This window comes from Lolium rigidum, chromosome 3 (assembly GCF_022539505.1).
Source record: "Lolium rigidum isolate FL_2022 chromosome 3, APGP_CSIRO_Lrig_0.1, whole genome shotgun sequence".
Taxonomy (NCBI): Eukaryota; Viridiplantae; Streptophyta; class Magnoliopsida; order Poales; family Poaceae; genus Lolium; species Lolium rigidum.
The window spans coordinates 301,870,830-301,884,921 of NC_061510.1; the positions used below are offsets into that span (position 1 = coordinate 301,870,830).

The following is a 14,092-nucleotide window of genomic DNA, read 5'->3' on the forward strand; positions in this document are numbered from 1 at the left end:
AGCCGTCGAGGCGCTGGGGTACTCAAAAGTGTTGATCATACTGAAGGAGCAAATGACGACTCTGTGACGCCCAGATCGAGCGGCAACAAGGTTGCGCCAACACCATTGACATTGGCCCAGCCGGTTATCAACGCCCGTGAATACCCCCTATGGCCTGAGTGCGTCATTTTGGAGGACGGGCTCCCCATGCGCCAACACCATTGAAATCAACATTTTGGAGTTCTAGAAAATTCGGAAAAAGTTCTTAGATGTAGATAATGATAACTTCTACCTGTGCGCAGATATCAAAGCGACATATACTATGTATTTTAGGCTGTATAAAAATTACAAATTTTTAGATCTGAGGTTCACAACGCAAAATTCGGACCACCAGATTTATCAGTATTTATTATTTTTACGTAGGCCAAAAAACAAACTGTTTTGTGTTGATATTTTGCAGGCAATACAATATGTCATTGACAACTTCTAGTATTTTTGTTCGATTTTTTCAAAAATTTAAATTCTAATTTCGAAGAATATCAAAAACAAGCTCCATGAAGCATGTCCTTAAAAGAAATTTTTCGTTGTGGCCACGGTATACACACTAGTTAATATGGTACATGCATCTCACGAATTATTGACGCATCGTAACTATTGGAAGAAACATGGTAGGCAAAGATACGCATGCACTCTCCTTGGTAGTTTCCTATATTAGATACCTGTCTCTTTTTTACCTGCCTAATCTGTACTTTGGTGAAAAATACTACTCATTTAGTCAACAAGTTTTGATCAATTCAGACCATTAGATCTCCTACTTGAACGGTCAATAATTCCTAGTCCCTACCGTAAAAAGGCCCTTACATTCTCTTCGCCTTTTTCAACAAAAATGGTTTGCAGAATAATGCAAAGGATGTGTACTGAAATATTCTCAAGTACATTAAAACACAAGGAACTATCTACAAGAAATAATGCACTAGAGACCTAGATTATGCTTGCTCAATCAATTCTCTAATGTCTCCAAGCAACGCGCCTCAGCTCTGTAGTTTGGCGAGGGATTACAGATCAAAATGTTTGTATAATAAATTAACAATATAAGAAGCAAAAATTGACAAGATCAATTTTCTGAAATTTGCATTCCCATGGGCGGTTCTGCTCAGTAAAAAACTTTGAGTTCTACCAAGTTACTTTATCGAAAAGGCCGCAATGTTGAATCACCGCCAGATAGTAGCAGGCAAGAGTTTGCGACCAAAGATGAGAACTGGTTTTTTTTTCTTTTGAATATAGCAAATGTATATTTTTACTGATCCAGATAGGTGTAGTGCTTGTATATGATAGCATGAGATCTTCACATGGTCTTGTGCAGCATCACAAATTTATTTCATGTATAATCTCATTGCATTCTCTTCGCTTTTGTCAGCAAAATGGGAGTGTGTACTGAAATGCTGTTGAAAGAACATGTCCATTACCCCATGTGTGGTTTTGGTAATTGATGACAATCCCTATGGACTAACGGTTGCATTGAGAATCCATCTTAGGTCGTGTCCATAGCCATATGTTGGTCTCAAGGTTGCAAGATGGAGAAGATGGAGTACAATGACGAAGACGGTGTCGAAGAGAGACGAATACGGTGTTGAAGATGAAGAGAGATGAAGACGGTGGCGTGCGTACAAGATCGAAGAAGACGGTGGCGTGTATGTTGGAGGAAGACGGTGGTACGTACAAGATTGATAAGGATGAAGACGGAGCTTGCCGACTCGAGAGGAACGCGCAAGGTTAAGGTTTGTGCTCGATAGGATAGTAGATCGCATCATCGGAGAGAGCTCAAACCTTGCATGCATTGCATCGTGTTTCTTGGTTGTTCTTGGTTCTTATCCATGAGATGGGTTAGAGCTTGTGTTCATTCTCATGACAAGCTCTAGCTCATCGTAAACGTATTCGGGATGCATTGCATGTTGCACGCGCAAGGGTGATGATTTTCCCGATATACCATATTGAGAGGTTACACCTCTATGACCATGAGAAAATCATCATCCACTCTTTTGCATGATTTCACCTTATGATAAGGTAGCTCTTGTTGTCCTCTTTCCAACAAAATTTTAAAATAGAAGCGACTATCTGCAAGAAACTATGCACTAGAAACCTAGAACAGACTTGCTCAATCAACTCTGTAATGTTTGCGAGTAACGCGTCTCAGCTCTGCAGTTTGGCGGTGGATTACAGATCAAATTAAATATTTGTATAACAAGACTCCCACTGAAAAACTCCTTCAAGTTAAACCTAATTATGAGCCTCTACGCATTTTTGGTTGTGCTTGTTGGCCCAACCTTCATCCTTACAACAAACATAAACTCTCTTTTCGCTCTAAACAAGGTGTGTTTCTTGGATATAACCCTCGTCATAAAGGAGTCAAATCTCTAGATGTTGATACTGGTCGTGTCTATATCTCTCGTGATGTGGTGTTTGATGAAAATATTTTTCCCTTTGCTTCCCTAAATCCTAACGTTGGTCGTCATCTTCGTGAAGAAATTCTTCTTATTCCTTCAGATAGTCTCTCCTCGGATCATATGATATGGGTGTGCACACTAATGATCATTATTTGCAAATTTTTCCTTTTTCTCACCCTCAACAGGTTACTGCTGAAGAGCCTGTCGCGGATTCGTTAAAATATTCTCGGCAAAATAGTGAAGGCATTGGTGAAAACAACACCTCAAATAATAGCACAAAGGCAGAAAACAACACAGCAGCCGACCACCCCGATTCTGAGGCAGATCCCCCTGACGAAATCTGCCTCGGATCCTGCTCCTGATGCTCCTGACAGCACATCTCCCGCGCGTTCTCGCCCGCGCCAATAGGTTCCTTCCACGTCGCCCGATCGCGCGTTGTCCTCTGATTTTGGGTCGTTGTCGCCCACGCCGCGCCAACCTGGAGCAGCCATGTCGCAATTGACCCCAGCGGCCCCCACGCGTCTTTGGCGGTCTCCATCACCTGACGTTGGCGCCTGGTGCCCCCAGCATTGTCGCCAACCTCCGCACCCGCGTGACATGCGCGGTTCCAGGAGACGTCGTCCACACCTGGCATCGCCAGTTGCTCCCCGAGAACTGACAGCAGCCCCCCAGCTGATTCTCTGCAGAGCTGCCACCGCTGCATGCAGCAACACCAGGATCTTCTGTGCATCCCTAAGCTGCACCACTTCATGTTGCTGGTGTTTGAACACGTCTATAGAAAGGTATTTGAAATCAAAAAAAATACACCGATGGTACTGTTAGATATCCTCTACTTACATCTATAGGAGAACCAAAGAATATTTGAGAGGCTCTTGCAAATACAAAATGGAAGCATGTTATGTAAGATGAGTATGATGCACTCCTTGCTAACAACACCTGGCATCTTGTTCCTCCAAGTTCAAAGTGGAATGCCATTGATTGCAAATTGGTATATCATATAAAAAATGTAAATGGTACTATTGATAGGTATAAAGCACGTCTTTTTGCTAAAGGTTTCAAACAACGGTATGATATAGATTATGAAGATACCTTCAGTCATGTTGTTAATTTTTTACTATTAGGCTTGTTCTTTCTATGTCCGTCTCTCGGGGCTGGAGTTTACGACAACTAGATAATAAGAACGCGTTCCTTCATGGTGTTCTGGAAGAGGAGGTTTACATGAAGCAACTAACTGGTTTTGAGTCTTCCGCTACTCCTACCTACATATGTAAGCTTGATAAAGCTCTCTATGGTCTGAAATAGGCTCCTCGAGCATGGTATTCTCGTCTCAGCACCAAGCTCAACACTCTTAGGTTCATTACCTCCATGGCCGACACCTCTCTTTTTCTCTTTGGCAAGTCAGGTATCACCATGTATATTCCCATTTATGTCGATGACATCATAGTGACAAGCTCTTCAGATCAGGCCATTACAGCTCTCCTTCAACACTTAAGCTCCGAGTTTGCCCTTAAGGATCTTGGAGATCTTCACTATTTTTTTAGGAATTGAAGTTCACAAACAGTCCAATGGCTTGCTTTTAAATCAGAAAAAATATGCAATAGATTTATTAGACCGAGTTGGTATGATCTCTTGCACCTCCTATCCGATGCCACTCTCCACTACAGACTTCTTGGAGTTGGCAGATGGCTCCCCTCTTGGCTCTGAGGACATCACTCATTACATGAGTATTGTAGGTGCTCTTTAGCATTTGACTATAACAGAGACTTGATCTTTCAATTTCTTTTCAATTAACAAGGTCTGTCAGTATCTTCATGCACGCGCAACAATACATTGAATAGCTATCAAACGAATTCTCATGTACATTCATGGTACACACACCGTTGGACTTACTTTTCAGAAGTCCTCCTCTACTCTTCTTAGTGTTTTTTCAAATGCAGACTGGGCAGATGATTTAGATGCTCCATGGGGCGCGCTAGTAGTTGCGTCTATAGTTCTAAATTGGGGTGCGCTATCGGCGCACCCGCCGGTGCCTATTTGGGCCGCGCCGATGGAGATGCTCTAAGAAAGATGTGGGTGGTGAATTGGGGTGGAGGTAGGAGGAGGTTCTAGAGGTCAAGGGGCTTAGGTTTTTTTATTTTTGACATAGACTTATGGTTAGGTATGCATGTATTTTAGAGGTTGAGGAATTAAGCTATGTTGAGATGGTGGGATGTAATAAATTCTTCACGATTGCTTGAAGTGAAACCTATCATTGATGTCAGAAATATTTCGTACCATTTCAGAAAACATGACTATGTCGCTGACATTTTTTACCATAAACCGCAAAGGGTGTATAGTTCTTCCTGCTAGTTTAAGAAAATAGTCCACTACGGGAAAACAGTTTATTGTCGAGTATCAATAATAATCTGTTAAAGCCCAAAAATATTTGGCAAACCATTGCCGAGTGTAGCACCCCTCAACGATGGCTCGGCTTATACCGCCGACAATCCGATGTTTTCCGATTATCATCTGTCGGGCACTCGGCAACCCAATGTAGTGGTCACACATATGTTTTTTTCCTTTTTTTGTGAAGGAACAGTTGCGGACGAATCACAGGCGCTGCCATTGTGTTTCGGAATATATACTCTCATATCGGCTTTGTATGACCCCTGCTGTTCTAGCAACAATACTACACTTATGGAAAAATATTATGGGATAGTTTTACGGACAGGTTGTGGCATCGCTCAATTGGCCCTAGCTGAAACAATTGTTCTGCAAATTCAGGACACGATGAAGCAGAATCAGCCTCGTCCGTCAGTAAGCAAATTTCCGTAAGAAGTTGTCCGAAAATATAGCATTATTGTTGTTCTAGTGGAGTGAACGCAATCAGCTACTCCCTCGGTTTTTATTTAATTTGCGTTCTAGGTTTAGTCAAAAATTAAACTTTGTCAAGTGTGACAAAAAACATACACGAAAAAACATCAACAATCATAATATCATCAAATGCATATAATATAAAAATAGTTTATCACGTTTCTAATAATATAAATTATATATTGTAGATGTTAACACTTTTCCCTGAATATTTAGTTAAACATTATCAACATTGACTTTGACTAAACCTAGAATGCATTCTAATTGTGCATGGAAGTAGTATGATTGTATTTGGTGATAAAAGAACACTAGATGTGTATAATTAAGGTATGTCCAGAAGTAGTAGTATAGCATTACTTGGAAAGCTCGTGCGCCGCCTTGATTAAGCAACTCCGACTCTGTTGCAAACTCAAAGATAAACTCCGATTCCACTTCCACCTTGATCTTGGAGTGAACGTCCGGGCAGTATACGTAGTGGGTCATACTTCCCGACGCCGACTCGGATCGAATGGCAGTGGTTATATAAAGCACGTCGTGACCTACAACAGCATCACAAACTTGAACCCGTGATCGACCGCTTTGCTGGGCAGATCAATATGTCGCCGAGGAAGCGCTTCTCGCTACCGGTGGTGCTCGCCTTCTTCCTCGTGCTACTCTGCCTTGCAGGCGCAGGCTTCACGCTTCCAGGTGGCCGTGGCGAGGAGATCGTTTGCAGAGACGAAGCAGATATTCGACAGGAGATAGGCGCCTTAACCGCGACGACCACTAGTCAACAGTAGCTTCAAACAAGATACGATAGGTGTAGCACATGAATTTTTACCGGTGTAGCTCAGACCTCGGATTGTATGTGATGGATTGAGATCTTCACATGTTCTTGTACAGCGTCACAAGTGTATCATATATAAGCTCTTGGAATTTATCTTTCTTTGTTTCTTCAACAGAAGTGGTTGCCACAATAACCAAAGGGATGTGTACTGAAATGCTGTCGACTACATTGAATAATAACAACTATCCGCCAGAAACAATGCACTGAAACCTAGAATAAGCTTGCTCAACAGAAGGTGGGCCTGGAACTGCCGGCGGCGGCGCGGCGGTGTCTTCCAGGCAGTGCTGGCCACTAAGAGGCGGCGATGGTGGCTCAAGACTGGGGCGACGCAGGCTGGTGGCGACGAGATCCCAGCGTTGGGGTGGGATGGTGTGGGTTGCCGGATGACGGTGAGGCGGAGGCAGCATCTACGACAAGCTTGCGGGCTGGATCCAGGCCAGACAGCTAGGAACGGACCTTGTTGGGCCCGAGCTTTGCAGGCCGCTCTGTGTTTGTCTTGTCCATCGTCATGCGGCTGGTGCACCCTACCAATTTCGCGTATGGACCTCGTGGGGCATCTAGGTCATAGATCTCCGAGGGTTGGTACTGGTAGTGGAGTTCGGGAGAAATCCTTGCCTGCTCATTCGGCATCGACGCGAAAGCGCCTGTGTGGGTGTCGCCATTCCTTCTTGAAGTGCGTTGTGGGTACCCCTATACCACCTCAACCCGAGTATCGGAGGAAACACTAGGGGTTTGTTTGGTTTAGAGGATATCCTCAAGTTGCTAGGGGTAGCCACTGAAAAAGTGGTTGCCACTAGTTTGGTTTCGATGGTGAGAGAGGCTAAGGATAACCAGACTCCAGGAATATTCCATGAAAACGGTGGCTCAGCCCATCCGTCCAAATCTGCCGAATGATGCCAACCACTTCTGGCTCCCTCTTTAGCCTCATGTCGAAACATTTTCCGAACCCTCACCAACACGCCCCCGTCTCTCCTCAATCTCCTTTCCATAAACCAGAGACGGCGGCGGCGGAAAGAAATTGGCGCGCGGCGCCGGGATATCAGAGGCGGCGGAGAGATCCTGGCAACCTCGACCTCATACAGTGCTTCCGCGACCTCTCCCATGCCGGAATCGACGGCAATGCGCCGTCCACTATGATGAGGCGGCGGCCTTGCGTTTCTCCTCGTCATCGGGCGGTCGTCTACGCCAGGAGCTGCACGCGTCTCGTCCCCGACGTGCTCATCGCGGCTCTGGTGCCCATGCTCACTACTTCGCGAGGTTGTGTTCAATTCTAAGCCTTAGGGATGTGGTGTATGAATTTATGTATGTACAGAACACCCCTATGCAAGTTGGTTATATATGGATTTTGAGTGTATACGCTTGTAAAAAACTGCCTTGAAACTTGTGAATTTTTTTTGTTTATTAAATGTGACATACAAAGGGTAATCTCGCCACCTCAACCAATGAGTCATCACAACAACCTAACCACATCTCCTCCCTCCAACCAAACAAAAAAATCGGTTATCCCTAACCACATCTCATTTTCCCAACCAAACAAGAAAAATGGCTATCCCCTAACCAGGTGGTTGGGGCCGGGTGCCCTCATCCCCTAATGGATACCCCTGAACCAAACGTCCCCTAGATCCAGTTCGCTGGTCTGAGCAGCAGCGGCGTATTGACGCCACATCCCTTCTTGAAGGTCTTGTCTTGGTGCTTGTAGCATGGTGGGACAATTCGAACGGCGTTAGCAGTTGTGGACTGCCATCGTTCGTCGATCTGTCATTAGCTTCCTTTCTATCTTTCTTTTCAGTTAGGCATGTTTCCCAGCACTTTTGTTTGTTTTAACTTTTGTATGGTGTGGTTGATTTATTTATAAAGAGGGATGAAAGCCTATTTCAAGGAGAAGTTGTTGGTGAAGTCCAGGACCACTGAGATGTTTGCATAGATGTTATGTAGGATGTGAAGCAGCATCAGATGTGGTAGCAACATCTGAAGGGATGGTACCATGGCAGCATCGGAAGCGAGATTGGATGGCTCTTTAGGTTGATATCAGGAAGGTGGAGAGATTAGGCTTTGAAAACCGCCTTAGATGGTACATCGTTGGGATCTATTTGTAGGATATCCAAAATCTTCTAGATTTATTAAGAATTTATAATAGTAACATACTTAGGTATACAAGACATGCACGGTTAGCTGACGATAATACTATCGTTAACCATAGTTTAAAATAGCCGGCTATAGTCGGGCTATAGCCTGCTATAGCCTTTCCTGCATGGTGCGGCTAACTGCATTACGTTAAAAGGTGTCAAAGTTCTTAAATAGCCGGCTATAGCCAGACTATAGCCGGGCTATAGCTGTTTTGGAAGGACGCAGCTATATCATATAGCCGACTATTTTAAACATTGTCGTTAACAGGTTTACGCGGTGCACTTTGTTGTCCTTAACAATTTTACAGGGTACAAAAATTCTGTAAGTGAGGTCAAATGGTCCAAGGTTTGCCTCCTAAGGTGATGGGATTCCTAGGAATTCTTGATCTGGGAAAGTTTGCGGACTGCGCTGTCTAAAGTATTAGAGGGTGGCTCTAGTCAAGCCTTGGCTTGGCACGGAGACACCGACTGATGAATTTGACAGGAAGCTTTTCAATGCCGCAATTAGGGTAACCTTTGGAGACAGCAAGAGGGCGTCCTTTTGGTCATCTTCTTGGCTTGACAGTGGCACACCGAATTGCCCCCAAAGATCTTTGAAGTCTCAAAATGCAAGAATCGTTGAGGCGTAGCTCGGGCTTCCTCGGCAATGACGAGTTCGTCTAAGGCAACCCATCGGCGTCAGACGTCAAGATGGAGGAGGCAGAGGAGCCGCCAGAGTCCGAGGAGAAACTCGTTGGCTATGACGACATCCCGAGCGAGGAAATCCAGAACGACAAGGACGACTACCTGGATTTCCTCGCGAACTGCGCGCGCAAGGCCAAGGTGGAGGGAACGGAGGGCCAACTCTCCGTACGGCCAGATTACTTGGACGATAATGAGGTGATGAGGCTCTCCATCTTGATGCCGCAGCAGCCGGAGTCGCCGTGGCCACTTCCCCGGCACGCCCCTTCCCACATGCCACCTGGAATCTCCGAAGAAGAGGCCTTCAAGAGAGTCGTGGTGTCCTCAGCCGCTCAGACACCGCCCGCACCAATATCGCTGTCGGATCAGTGGCTTACGCCTGCGGCGGGCACCCCACCTCCTCCTCCACCACCGGCGGCATTCCCTTCGGCCGCACCGTTTCCAATGGGCCATGCGAGATCCCACCGTTTGTGGACCTCACCCAGCTGTCGTAGTGAACTAGCGATGACGACCAATAGGATAGGGTTTGGAGGTCCTGGGAGATCATCGTTGTTTTTATTTTGGAGGACCTATCAGCCACCTTCCTAGCCGTCCGATCTATTTAACTGAGCGATTTCTGCGCATTTGATCATGGTACAAAAATGGTTCACATGTATCAATAATTTTAAGAGTATGTAACATTTATACATACCATTTTTTCTATAGTCTGTGAAGTGACGAAAGTATTCCTGATTTTTTTTTACAACAGTACATCTACAGAAATTAGCTTGGATTTTAACAGTACTTCTCTTTTTTTACATGATGATCATATGTATATACTTACCACATCAGCAAAATTAGGTTACGCGAAATCGTGTGGGGCATCCTCAACACAAAAAGTACTCACTCCGATTCGGTTGCAAATTCTTCCTTTTTTTTGCGGGGTCAGAAGTAAAGTCATATTGCTCCGCTGCTTCTACTCGTATCTTAGATTCTACCTTGGTGTCCGGCCGGGCTGTATAATCTATTGATTCCATAACGTAGTTATCATGTTTCCAATGCCGATTCCAGACCCGCTTCGGATTGTTCTACGTGCAAGTCCAGGGCTATATATACTGCGTCTGCGTGGTGACCAGCATCAAAAATTCGAACCCATCGTCGGCCGACTGGCAGAAGTAATACGCCGGCATTGAAGCACTTCTTCCATGTCGTCGCCGAAACGTTTCTCGCTGCCGGTGCTGCTCGTATTCCTCCTCGCGTTATTGTTCCTCGCCGGCGCAACCGACACGCTTCATCGGAAGGACCATAATAGCCTGTCAGCAGCATCCGGCGCGATCTCGCGTAAACTGCTACGCGTAGTCCATGGAGCGAAACAAACCAAGAAGCAGCCATCGGACGGCGAAGCTTTGCCGAGGGGCATCGTGCACGGCACGTCCAACCTCGAGATGGTATCCATGGTCGGCGACCCTGAGCAGAAGCACGGCGGCGGGAAGAGCCTCGTAGCAATCCCAGTGGGCATCAAGAACAAGGCCGCCGTGGACAAGCTCGTCTCCAAGTTCCCGGCCGACAGATTCACGCTGATGGTCTTCCACTACGACGGCGCCGGGGAGGAGCAGTGGGATGACCTCGAGTGGTCGCGCCGCGCGGTGCACGTGTCGGCGCGCGGCCAGACCAAGTGGTGGTTCGCCAAGCGGTTCCTGCACCCCGACATTGTTGCCGAGTACGACTACGTCTTCCTGTGGGACGAGGACGTCGAGGTGGACGCCTTCGACCCTGTCCGGTACCTCGACATCGTCAAGAGCCAAGGGCTCGAGGTATCTCAGCCGGCACTCGACCGCCGGTCCGAGATCCACCATGGCATCACGGCGCGTGCACTGTTGAGGCCCGGCGTCCAAGGAGGAGGCGACGTGCACCGGAGGTTCTATAAGGCGGCTTCGGCCTTGGGAAGAGGAGGGTGCGACGACAGCAGCACAGGGCCGCCGTGTGCGGGGTGGGTGGAGATGATGGTGCCGGTCTTCTCCCGGGCGGCATGGCGCTGTAGCTGGGGCATGGTCCAGAACGACCTCGTACACGCCTGGGGCCTCGACTACAAGCTCGGCTACTGCGCGCAGGGCGACAGGACGCTCAAGGTCGGCGTCGTGGACAGCGAGTACGTCCTCCACAGAGGAGTCCCTACGCTCGGTGGCACCGAGGGCAAGGCCGCGGCTTTCCGGTCCGCGGTGAGGAGGCGATCGCATGCTGAGATGCAGATTTTCGACAGGAGATGGAAGGAAGCTGCAGCCAACGACGTGTCATGGACAGACCCTTACCAGTAACCAACGACGACAGCTTGTAATCAGTAGCTTCGAACTAGATAGTAGATGGGTGTAACTTAGCACTTTATGTAAGTATATTTAGCAGATCGACCAAGCCAGCTTGAAGCTCGGATTGTATATGAATGCTTGAGATCTTCATATGTACATCATCACAAATTTGCACCCTGTACACAAGCTCTTTTCATTCTCTTTGTTGTTTCAACAAAACTAGCAGTGTGGCTCTCGCAAATGTGAGGACATCCTCTTTAATTTGTCGAATATGACAATTTCTATTGAAGGGGGTAATATAGTTACATAGTACACATAAATAGATAGATAGATAGATGTGAGAACTTCAGAATTATAGTTTGTGTGTTGTAATCTATTGATATTTTATCTAATAGATTGCAGCTTTTTATTCTCATTTGAACGTGAATCTGTCGGGGTTTCCTATCCATCAAGTAAGGTTTGCATCCTAAAGCACGATTAATGTATAAACATTTATATCTCTTTATATGTGTTATAGATGAAATTAGAAATCCACTTCTTTTGACCCGTTGGCTCAAACGTGCATATTTACGGATCATTATACTCAACCTATCACACGTTTAGTGCACAGTTTATACTTTATATCTTAGCATTTATTTGCATTTCCACCAAGATATAGCTGATTTTGTGTATAAATTTTCTTTTTTTTTTTCCTTTTTGTTGATACACCTACGAAGATAACCCTTGACAACCCGCTATAGTGAGTTTTTTTTTTTTGCAGGGAGAGAAGGTAGTAATGTGTATTCTCCCTAATTTCCATCCATTTGAAGTGAGATCCAATCTGGTAGATATATGTGTAGGTCGGCATGGATCGTACCCATCTTCTGAATAATATTTTTTGAATTCATGTTATCTTTTCTCCCGTGGGAAAAAGTTCTGTGGCCATTCAAGGTTTTTGGTTTTTTTTCACGGTTGGGTAAAAATATTGCGAGGCACCAAAGATATTCAAAACAAATTCATAAATTCTTTCAAAATTTCCCAAAAGTTTTTAAATTTGAGAAAATTATATTAATACCGGTGAATTTAGCAGACAAATATAAACTGGCATAGAGTATGTATATACGGCTTATATATCACATCTTCCATGTAACCGTGGTCTAGCTAAGCTAGCTACAATATTTAGTTTTCTTTTAGTTGATCGGATGTACCTACAATACATCTACATTCTTTGGAAATAATTTATTTGTTTCCCTTATGTTGAACGCGACATGTTGAATCAGCTAATTCTTGTTTTTTTTCCTTTTATGTTGAACGGATGAGATCTGCACCTTGTGTCATGTGGAAACAAATCATCAACAAACTTTCTTTTCTTTTATATAGTTATTAATTGTAACTACTATTTTAATGGCCTATCTGTTTAACTAGGGGAGACCGCTTCCCATACGTGGTAGTCCGGCCGGGATAGCCAGGTGGAAAGTTGTCGGAAAACCCAGCGGACGCGCGCGTGATCAGGATCGGGCTACAAATCGGAAGCTCAGACGTGCCAACGGGCCTCCGAGCACTTTTTCGCATTTGGGTAGTTTTTTGAATCATCTGAAGTGTTTCACTCATCAACGATGGCTCGGCTTATACCATGTCGGCAACCCAACGTTGTGGTCACACAGACTTTTTTGGTGAAACAACGGTTGCAGACAAATCACAGTCGCCATTGGTTTTTTCAGAATATGGTTTCCTAGAGGCCTTGTATAACCCTTGTTGTTCTAGTGGAGTGAACACAATGAGCTAGGATTGTATACAGTGGCGAAGGACGAAAAAAATTTGAGGTCAGGCAAACTCTAAAGCATATAAAAAGATAACTAGAAAGTGGCACAATGTACCTTGTTAAATCTACAATTCACAAATTCATCACTAGTGATCTACTCAAATCCATCGAATAAAAATATACCTTTCCCCTTTTCTGGCCCTTTTCTATCATGTTCATCTTGAATCTACAGCTCAATCAGCCGTTCAGCAGTGCCGTCAGCCAGCTGCGCCTGCTACCTGCTAGACAGTCCCGCTTCCTCCGTTCTCCACCCAGCGCCTGGCCGTTTACCGGTCCTCTGCCTGGCTCGGCTCCCAACCCCTTCGATCTGGAGCCTGGAGACCACGCCACCGCCGGCAGCATGTCGAGCAGGAACTGCCTGTCGTCGTATGGTTTCTCTCGTGCGATTAGATGAAGCGACGAAGTGGAGCAGTTTGAGGCTAGAACGACCGAATCATTCGGCAGTAGGCCAAGACTACACGGTCGGCTGCCCAATAGTCAAATCCATCGATACATACAGTAATCCTTTTCCTCCCCACTGAGTTTTTCTCTGCTCAATTGATCGATACGTACGATGCGCAGGGCTAAAAAAATGTTTAGTCGCGAGCCAAGGTAGGGCGGGCGCCAGACCTCGCCCTACCGCGAGCCTCGCCACTGATTGTACCCAATGATCAACAAACGAAATATACTAATATCGTGAAGATATCAATTACATATCTATTAGACCTAGCCTCTAAAAAAAATGAAATGTTCTAAAATCACGGATGCATGCAGCCCTACTAAATAAAAGAAGAAGGAAAAAGAAAAAGAAAAGATCCTACTACGATGATAAAAAAAACTTGTAGCTTCAACACAAACCACTACCAAGACACCACTTGAATCTAATTCTCAAAAGTGACGTCTTCAAAAAGAAAACAGTGTATAAGCACAATTGCTGTCTGATCATATATCTTAGGTTTTCATCATAAAGTAGATCAATGCCCTCAAGACAATTCATTTAACAAGGCCGGATAAAGATATTGGATTTTCACGATAAAAAGATATATGTACTCTTTCTGTGGCCGCCTCCGCTTACCGATGCCGCTTGTATTTGGTGATAAAAGAACACCAAGAGTGTATAA

At 45.3% G+C, this 14,092-nt stretch overlaps 1 protein-coding gene across 1 annotated transcript; it reads left to right on the forward strand.

Moving 5' to 3' along the window:
- The first annotated feature begins 10,093 nt into the window (after positions 1-10,093).
- Positions 10,094-11,203, forward strand: LOC124696763. The gene has a single exon (XM_047229440.1). The coding sequence runs from the start codon at positions 10,094-10,096 to the stop codon at positions 11,201-11,203; it is 1,110 nt and encodes a 369-aa protein (XP_047085396.1).
- Positions 11,204-14,092: the final 2,889 nt, after the last annotated feature.

Coding starts and splice junctions, on each gene's coding strand:
- LOC124696763 (XM_047229440.1), top strand. CDS start 10,094: ATGTCGTCGCCGAAACGTTTCTCGCTGCCGGTGCTGCTCGTATTCCTC.